Source organism: Haplochromis burtoni, unplaced genomic scaffold (genome assembly GCF_018398535.1).
Source record: "Haplochromis burtoni strain Fernald_Lab_line unplaced genomic scaffold, NCSU_Asbu1 Contig_89, whole genome shotgun sequence".
Classification (NCBI taxonomy): Eukaryota; Metazoa; Chordata; class Actinopteri; order Cichliformes; family Cichlidae; genus Haplochromis; species Haplochromis burtoni.
In genome coordinates, this window is record NW_024582450.1 from 813,804 (window position 1) to 823,753 (window position 9,950).

The 9,950-nt window shown below is 43.5% G+C and overlaps 1 protein-coding gene across 1 annotated transcript in view; it reads left to right on the forward strand.

Moving 5' to 3' along the window:
- The window catches only part of hs6st1a (heparan sulfate 6-O-sulfotransferase 1a), a 56,295-nt gene extending 46,622 nt beyond the window's left edge, over window positions 1-9,673 (forward strand). The window contains exons 2-4 of the mRNA XM_014337470.2: window positions 4,629-4,851; window positions 6,482-6,730; window positions 8,850-9,673. Of these exons, the coding sequence (XP_014192956.1) occupies window positions 4,629-4,851; window positions 6,482-6,730; window positions 8,850-9,161 (784 nt within the window). The 3' untranslated portion in view covers window positions 9,162-9,673. The remainder of the gene's footprint in view (window positions 1-4,628; window positions 4,852-6,481; window positions 6,731-8,849) is intronic.
- The last annotated feature ends 277 nt before the right edge of the window (window positions 9,674-9,950 follow it).

Consider the following 9,950-nt stretch of genomic DNA (forward strand, 5'->3'; position numbering starts at 1 on the left):
ATATATATATATATATAGATATATATATATATATCTTAACCAGGCTCCTGTTTGACAGGTTTTTATGTCTGATGCATTTTCTGTGTCTCCTCCCAGGATCAAACTTGAGAGCTTTCGCTTGTTAGCCGAATGTGCAAACCAATACTTAACTTATGCATTTATATTATATGGTTTATATTTAAACGTGCTCTGCGTTCCTGATGCATTTTGTTTTAGTCTTCTTTATTGCCACCATACAGAAGACCGTAAACTTCTCACTCGTCCACATGGTGGATTTTGACAGAAAGAAGTGATGGGATTTGATCACCTCTGGCCAATGTCTGATCACAGTATCCCAATTTCAATCAATCCTTCCTACTTTGAACACATTAAGTGATATAAAGTACATTTTAATTTGCTTGTTTTATTTCAAATGAGGTTCATTTTTACACAAGTTATCCTCAGCGTTTCTTCATCATCTTTAAGAAACAAGATGTGCTCCTGGAATTTCAAATCTTTGCATAATTGACCAGCAATCTGAGGATATTCGTGCACGTTTTTCGCCTGCTATTTCCGACCTTTTCGTCTGATTTTTGAAGAGAAATTCACCAGCCTGTGGCGTTGGCATTAAAGCGTAATGGTCAGTTTGGACTCTCCTTGCGGTGGTTTTGCTTCCAATTCCATTTTTAGAGGTGGAAAAAGTTCATTCTTGAGTGGATCTGGTTCCAGACTATTAATAAATCATGGCTGCGACATCATAGGGTGCTGTTGGCGTCACTGTGTTTATAGGGCCGGATGAGCATGATTTACGCATGCAAACACCCTCAGATTTATATTTAAACAAGTTGTCTTAACCCTTTCATGTTCTTAAGGCATTAAAAAACTGTTTGCATCTCTTGTGTACTGAAGCGAACCTCTGGTATTTCTTAAAAAAGAGATTTTAATTGGAGGACAACCTGCAGACCTCCTCACCCTAATTAATGGCAGTCTTGCTTTCTAATGTTTTACTAACTAACAGTAAAGTGGTAGAGAAAGATTTAGGTGTCGCACTTTCAGGGTGTTACTCCAAAAGGAAAAAAATAATTTCCTAGATTGGATGGGCTAAAGTAGACGACTCAGAGGGAAGGGAAGATTTAAACAGAAGGAAATAGAGGCTTAAAAAAAAAGGAGGTAGAAGTTGTAGAAGTGATGATTTGAGGTCCTCAGGAAACAGGGTTATGTTTTTTTCCGGGCTCTGAGGGACCGTAGCCGGCCCAAGTTCTGTGTGTTTCCTCTTGATAACACTCAGCAACCTCACTTGTTGTCACACTTACTTGCACTGTAGAGAGTCTGGACTGCGTTGTTATAGAGGGATGAGTCTAGCACGTTTTGAGTTTATTCAGTTGTCCTCCAAGTTGTCCACCAAAACCTGCAAGGAATCACAAGCATTCAGTGTTTCCTGACATCGTCGTAGTTTTGGCAAAGTTGGAAATGTGAATAAAATATAAAAATGTGGAAAAATACAGATGCACACAAGAGACAAGGAGGAAAGGAGGGGGAAATTTCTCGAAATGGAAAACTACTGGAATCATTGCATGATGGGCTTGTTTTGTTCTTCGTCCTATCTTTGTTTTTGTCAGCCAGTCAGCTAGTGAGCTTCATAATGAGCTTATAGCCTCAATTTTGAATTCAGTTTTACTGATCAGGACAAAGTAAAAAGGGATGAAGTAAAAGAGGTACTAGACAAAGCCCCGCAGTGGCTTCCTCACACCTCTCCCCATCAAGCAGTCGTCTTTTTTTGTCTTTTTTTTTATCAGTGCTCCACACACCACCAGTCTGACGGGATAAATCTATAAGTGTTCGCCGATTAGTCGACGTGTTTCATAAATGTAATTTTGACTGCTTTTGCAGATAACGCAAAGGCAAACCGGCGAATCTTATGGAAGGAAAACAATGCAATGCATTTAAATGTAGTCTGCAGGAGGGGACCTTTCAAGCTGCAGTGTCATGACTACGAATCCACAGCCGTGCTCAGCCGGAGTATGACGATCTTTAATCTCGCCGGTGAGAGATTGAGCAGTTCATATTACCTTTGAAGCTGATTTGACAAGTGCACATAAGCTTCAGCTACGAGCCATGTCACCTGTGGTGGGGGAGAAAAAACCAGAATACCTGTTGTAATGTTCCGCTCCCTCAGAGCCAAGGGAAAAAAACATGGAAAAGGGAGTGGCCTTGCTGGTGAGTGAGTAAAAATACGTGAGGCTAGGTGTGTGTGTGTGTGTGGGTTGAACCATCATTACCTTGGGATCCGAGTACACGGCCAGACATCATTAGGCTTTAAGGCGAGAAAGTCTCCGCGGCACTGGTTTCGCAGTCTGCCTGACCCAGCAGACACGACAGGCCGGCATGCCGTTTAAGATCATTTATTTGGCTTTGCGTGTGTGTGTGGGTTCCTATGCGTGTTGCCTCATGTGTGTGTTTGTGTGCGTGTTATTTATTTATTTTGCCTGGTAATATGCCTGAGCCTTCATTATAGCGGGAGCCATAACTTTGATAAATCACTTGGGCTTGGGGCCCTCACTGCTTTCACAGTATTAGAAAACTAATTGAAATTCTCTTCCGCCCCCTCCTAACTCTCTCCCTCGCTCTAGCTTCCCCTTTTTTCTTTTTCCCTCCCGCTCCGTTTTTCACCCTTTCCCTCGTTCTCCCTTCCCGTCTCCTGTATCGAGGGCCAAACAGTACCGTGTTTTTTCAGTGGAATGGAAGCCAAGAGGGGGAAAATGTCATCACTGATTTAATAGGCATATTCTTACTGAGACACACACACACAGTTCACTCTGGGGAGTGTTAGGAATCTTGATAATGTCATCGCAGGAATCTCTATAATGTACTCAGGTGTCCTGCAGGCTCCAGTTTGACTGTGCCTCTCCTCTGTTTTTGATTAGATGGGTGCGATGGGGTGGGGTGGGGGAGATTTTAGGTTTAGGGTGATGGGATTTAGAGTTTAGATTCTTGTTTCTGTGGCTGTGATTTCCACCTCCCCGCTGTCTCCGAGATTGAAGGTCTGTTTGGTTCGTTGCCTGGGATCTCCCAGCTGCCACTGGATTGAGGGTTTAGTCGTTTCATTGTTCATGATCCCCCCCCTTGCCGCTACTTGATTTGTTTCATTTGCAGAGATGTCTCTGTGCTGCAGCTACAATCGGGGTGTGGCTGTTTTGTCGTGCAGGGTCTCCCAGATGATTTTTTTTTTTTCTTTAGCTGTCCGGGATCGCCTCATAACTGCTGGATTTAGTTTTTTTTGTCTTTATAATGATGCTCTATCTCTCAGCTGTGGCTAGATTTTGGGTTTATTTGTTTTGTTGTCCAGGATCTCCCTCCTCCTGCTGCAGCTGCTAGTGCTGCTGGATTTTCAGGGATGTTGCCACTTTTTAATAGCCAGACACTGCTACTGTTTGTGTGACACTTGGGGCTTTGTGTCCACCCAGCAGTCCCGCTTCTCTCGCCAGGCGAGCTTTGTAGTGTGAAGCCCAAGATTTAGCGATGAAAGCAGAGACTCTGTGTGTATATGAGAGGCGGCTTGTGTGTGAACCAGGCGATTTCGTAGAGTTCTGTCAGCACACAAAATTCCCTCTGCAAACATTCCTCTGATGTGATGCAGGCCCAGGGGAAAAGGGCAGCGTGTGTGCCTCTGCGTGTGTGTGTTTTTGACAGTTGACGTGCGTCTGCTGCCCAGACAAATCCATACCGCCACTCTGAGCCACGCTGCAGGCACATAGTCACACATAAGCATACACACGTGGGTTATATGTGTGCGTTTTGGTTAATGAGGATGTGTTGATTGATTAGACTGCAGTAATTAGCTGGAGTGTGAAGGCCTAGAAAGGTCTCCACTCTGGTGGGAGTGTCCCCTCTAGAGAGATGTTGAACTGTGCTATGCACCATTACATCACACACAAACACGCACAGACAAACACCACAGAAATGGTTCCATCCAAATCCAAGATGTGGGATGAGTCATCTCTCAGAGAGACTTGGTGCAAGCGCGAAGGAAGGGGAAAGGATGTTTGCCGCGCGTGTGCGTCGGAGCCCGAGACAGAAGGATGTTTGCAGCGTGGAGATGTGTGCTGCACACATGAGATGTGCTTGTGCCAGCAGTTTCCTTTCCTGCACAGCATGGCCCCAACACTGACCCGATCCCTCTGCCTTACAAATCAACTCTCTCGCTCACTTCCTCCTCCTCCCGTGCTCATTTGCAGTTTGGCTTCCAGTCTTCCACCCAGATTTCTTTTGTGCAACACGGAGCTGCTTCTAGTAAATGCAAATAATGTGGTACTAAATATGACAAGCTCAGTGTGAAGCCCTGAGTTAGGAGCATGCACAATGAACTGCTTCGGGAAACCATTGCACACAGTGCCACCATATGGTCGGCTAAAGAACTGCGTGTTGATTTAGCGTTCTTGTTGGCATACTTGATGCGTGTAAAGAGGCGAATAAAATTCACTTTGCACCCTTAAAACAACATCACACGAGGCTGATTCTCTTAAATGTCTAACATTGAGGGTTTTTACCTTTTGACTTTAACTGTGCATACACCAAATGTTCTGTACAACTGAGGTAACCTCTGCTTTTTTTTCTCTCCTCCCTTTTGCTCCATCCTTGTCCCCAAATAGAAAGTTCTACTACATCACTCTGCTGAGGGACCCCGTGTCTCGCTACCTCAGCGAGTGGAGGCACGTGCAGCGGGGCGCCACGTGGAAAACCTCCCTGCACATGTGCGATGGACGAACCCCAACGCCCGAGGAGCTGCCCTCCTGCTACGAGGGGTCCGACTGGTCGGGGTGCACCCTGCAACAGTTCATGGACTGTCCCTACAACCTGGCCAATAACAGACAGGTACAGAGGGGGGGGGGATCATAAGCATCAATGTTTATTTTAATCTCAATAACTTTAAGAACATCAGACACCAAATGTCTCAAATCACTGGAAAAGTTTCTGTACACCATGTTTTTCCGCCTTTTATTTTACCTCATAACACACAAGAAGGTGTACTGGCAAATTCTCATAGAGCTAGATTGTTATTTTACTATCATTTATTCCTGATGTTTAAAACTGTCTGTAGTCTTGCTTTGTCTCCTCTAAGAAGATGTGTGGCCTGTCCTGGCAGTGGTAGCGACTGGTGATCGGGTACCACAGTTTAAAAAAGCTCAGTTTGCTTTCTTATTAAAAGTAGCGAGGAAGCAAAAATCCATACCATAAACATAATGGAATCACGAAGCTTTGTAATGTATAAAACCAGCCTCAAACGTTGTCTAAAGTCAGCACAAAAGTGTCACCAGGAGTTATTCCTTTGTATCCATTGATTTGGTTCATAATTTAATACTGATGGACTTTTGTGCACAGTCTTGTGTGCCGTTTTAGTTGAAGTGTGGTTGTTTTTATCCACCTGTCCAGGGATAACGGATGCAAATTAGACGCTGTGCAAATACTTTTAACTGTGTGCTGTCACTTTTTAAAAATAAGCAATAAAATAAGTTAAACCTGTGCACTGTAATAGGCCTTGACCGATATAGGATTTTTAAGGCCAATACTGATATTTAAAAAGAAATTGGACTTTCATATTATTACAGATACAGATTTTTTTAACAGTTTTCACACAAATGGTCAAAAATGGTCCATCAAACTTGCATCACATCACCAGGCCTGACTTCTCTCCTATCAGGTTGCTTTATCACCGTGAGAATTACTGTACAGATGTTGAAAACACCAGCAAAGATGCACTTTGGCTTGAATTAAAGTTAAACAAGTTCTCCTACTACTTTATTTCATTTCTTACATATAAAAAGTGCCTGGTACACTTGTAAGATGAAATCTGCATGAGTGAAAATACACTAGATCTTTCTCCCTCTCTCTTACACACACACACACACACACACACACATTTACTAGTACACGGTCAGGAGTTTGCCTTCTGGTCATAAACACCTCAAATTCGCACCTCCTTTTCTCATGCTATCTCAGTCTCCCACCTCAACATGTTGGCCAGCTTATCTCATCTGAGCCTCGGGGTGTTATTACTCAGGGTCCTATGACTTATAAATGCGACACGCGCGCACAAACACACACACACATGCATACTTGAGGAATCCTGATAGACCAGCGGGCTATGGTGCATGCAGTGAATCCAAATTTATGTCCAGTCTGTTTGTTTACTGTACTTTAACAGCCCCCCCGTATACCCTTGGTAATGAAGTGATCTCTCACTTTGGAGCAAAATTTTCTTGGCTCTAATCTGCTCCTGCTACTGGAATTTCAGAGGGAAATTTGTTACTGATACCAACATTTTAAAGATAACATATGATGTGCCGGCAAAATCAAAGATTTCAGGATCAAGGCTGGACCGATGAATAGTGAAAGTCCAAGTAATATTTGTACCACCTACATAAATTCTGTTGCACATGCAGTGAGTGACAAACACTCCATGGGCTCGCACAGCCACCTTCACGTCCTTTTCTCCCGTCTTTAGGTTCGTATGTTGGCGGACCTGAGTCTCGTAGGCTGCTACAACATGTCCACAGTTCCAGAGAAGAAGAGGGCCCAGCTTCTCCTGGAGTCTGCCAAGAAGAACTTGCGAGACATGGCCTTCTTTGGCTTGACGGAGTACCAGAGGAAAACACAGTTCCTCTTTGAACGAACCTTCAGGTTGCGCTTCATCAGGCCTTTCATGCAGTACAACAGCACGCGGGCTGCAGGGGTGGACCTGGACAACACTACGGTAAGTGCAACATTGTATTTACCGGTAACTCTATAATGCCAGATGTATCATCTTTGATATACGAGTTCTCTTTTCCCCTGAAAAACCTAAATAAATTGCACAAAAGTAACAAAAGTAGTAGATGTAGCAAAAATTAACAAACAAAAGTTAAATAAAAATTAAAAATATATACACATATTTTATACATTCCTTTCTTTCTTATTTGTTCAAAAATAAGAATTTTCTGGCAATTATTTTAAAGCAGCTTATACTATAATCACGCTGTTTCTATTTTAAGATGATTTATTTCTCATTGCATTCAAATTTGTATTACTTGGCAGATACTTTTTTTTTAATAGAAACTGGAAGAAAAAGGAAGAAGTACAATAAGCTGAAACGAAAAATGAAGAAAGGGGGGGGAAATGTCAAAAAGAGAGACGGAGAGAAAAGTCTGCAGTCTGATATTGCTGTGAAATGAGTTGGAATGACTGTTGCTGTTGAGAAAACAGCAGCTTTAAACATGTTCTTCACACTTGTGTGGGAGTTTTTAAGCTCAGTTCTCATCTTAAAAAAAAGAAAGAAAAGAGAAATCCTCCAGTATACAGCAGACTGGTGATTTATACATCAAAACCAGTTGGAGCAGAGAATATAAAATATGCTTCTGACAGATGCTGTGGAAAGGTGGACCCACTGGTTATTATCACGGAAAGGAGGAAATGTCATATTGTGACAGGTTGGAGTCCGACAGATGTGGCGTTTTGTGTCGCATTTTGTTTAAAAGTAGGTTATAAAATTGGTTTAAATCTTTGCGAAGCTGAATTATTTAAATAAGTTTTTTTTAAAGGAATTCAAATAATTATATCAGCAGGTTTGGCGGAGACTGTTTACTTTAGACTCTCCTCTAAAGCTGCTGAAAGCCCACTCTTACCCTCATCCCTTCAAGATCTCAGTGAGTCATTTTTGTTTGAAACTGGTTTCTAAATAATTCGACGCCTGTTCTCAGATAGCCGTGCGCCTTCTCCCTGGCTTTCTTTTTGCTGGTGTCCCCCCCACGCCGCTGATCAAACGCCTCAGATTTTCTAACATCGACTCATCACGTCGCTTCCCCCTGTTATCCCACACATGGCTCGCAAATGATATCCAGCACTCCATCACAGATTTCAAAGGGATTCTCTTAATTAAACACACACACCCCCCACCTCCATGTTCAATCTGCACACAGCAGATTACAAAGCCAGCTGCATGGCACAACCAAACAACGTGTTTCTGTTGTCTCCACGCTGGCGATGCATTCTCTTTCAGTTCCCTCTCTCTGCAGACGCGCTATAAAGCATGTGATCAAATGTCACAATGGGATATTTTCGCAATTCCAACTTTGAAACTTTCCCAGCATCGCATGGAGGAAACTGAGACTATATTTAGTTTCTGGGCTTGTGCCTTGAGTGTTTTGGGAACTTTCTGGGCCTGAGTTTGTAATATTGAGCAGTATTGATGGGTCATTAATCACAGAAATATCCCTGTGTCCCCAGAGTCAGTGTTTGGGTTAGGAGTGGACACAAGTTGATGAAGAAATTAAGGCTTCCACATCAATCCCAGAGCAATCCAATACCATGGCTAAAGTGATAATACATTCAGCTCCATGCATTTCCAAAAACTCACTTCCCTTCAACTAAACTCACTTCCCCTGTGAGTTTAGTTGACCAAAAAAGGGAGATGAGCCGCGTGTCAAGTATGATCACTGTGTTCTGACCTTCATCTCTCCACAGAGAGTTTTCTTTTTACTCCCGCCTACATCAACACTCCAGATAAGGGAACACTTTGTGTTTTTTGCATTGTCAGCAAGCGGCCAGGCCGTCCTTGACGCAGAGCACGAGGTAGAGCGTGACGCAGTCAGGTCACTGTGCTCCAAAAAGGTCCGCCATGACTGACCCTTTCTGGTTCCTCAAACTAGAGTGAGAGGTCAACTATAAAAATGTTATGGAAACAATACCGATTAGAAATCAGTGCAATCTAAGAAGAATCCTGGAGCTATTGAAGCTTCTAGAAAAGCTAATAAAAGCCTTCCCTGTTCACCCCCCCCCCTCCCCCCCTTCTCCATCTCATCCACCCAGCTAAATTTCTCCTGCTCTCTTCTTAATAGGTCCAGCGTATAGAGGAGCTCAACGAGCTGGACATGGAGCTGTACGACTACGCCAGGGACCTGTTCCAGCAGCGCTACCAGTATACCAGACAGCAGGAGAGGCGGCAGCAGCGCATCAAGAACCACATGCAACAGAGCCACCAGGGCCTGGGCATCAGCCTGTGGCCCTCCCGCAGCCAGCAGAGCTTGGTGTCAACACTGGAGGACGGGGACGGAGAGCGGGAGGAGGGCGAGGAGGGAGGTAGAACGGAGGAGGCGGGAAGCAGGCTCCCCACTGAGGACTACATGAACCAGATCATCAACCGCTGGTAGCAGAAGAATGAGAACAAACAACAGACATGCATATGTAATGTGAAATGCAAACACATACACACACACTTACACACACACACTTACACTCACAGAAAGTGGCGCCTGCTTCAAAGACCCGACTGACTGGAAAAAAAAAATACAAAAAAAAAAGAAAACTGACTTTACCAGAGTTGGGCTGCGGGAATCAGAATCCGAGTGGGTTGCTATGGAAACCTGAGCTTGGTCGATTGCATCAGCTCACATTATTGAGGTTTGCCCAGTTGTTATTAGCGCCTGCTTGACCTTTCCTCCCCTGTGCATTTCTTTGTCTCTCCCATCATCATTACTGACTGAGCAGAGGAGAGATATTTTTAAAAGTCGCTGACAGCTGAGTAACCCAACCAGCTCTCCCGCCTCCGCTCCTCCTTCTGTATTCCTCTCCGTCTCTATGGCCTGATATGGAGCATGAGAAAATGAATTTAAGTCTGTGAATTCCCGCTAATCCTTGCAAAAAAAGAAAGAAAGAAAGAAAGGGGGAGAAAGGAGAAAATAAAGGACCAGTCTACTTCCTGGATTCTCCAATTTCAAAGGAACTGGGAGAGCAATGAAAATGTGCTGATTGCTGGGCCGAACAAAGAAAAAGGTGCGTCAGAGACTGCCCCAGAAAGATGGAAAGAAAAGTTGTGTAATAAAAGCTTTCCGCTTTACAAATAAAAAAATAAAATAAAAAAAAATCTGTCATCTCACCCATGAACATGCTTTGGCCATTAGTGACATTCTCATTTTAGGATGAATTTATTTGTATTTTTC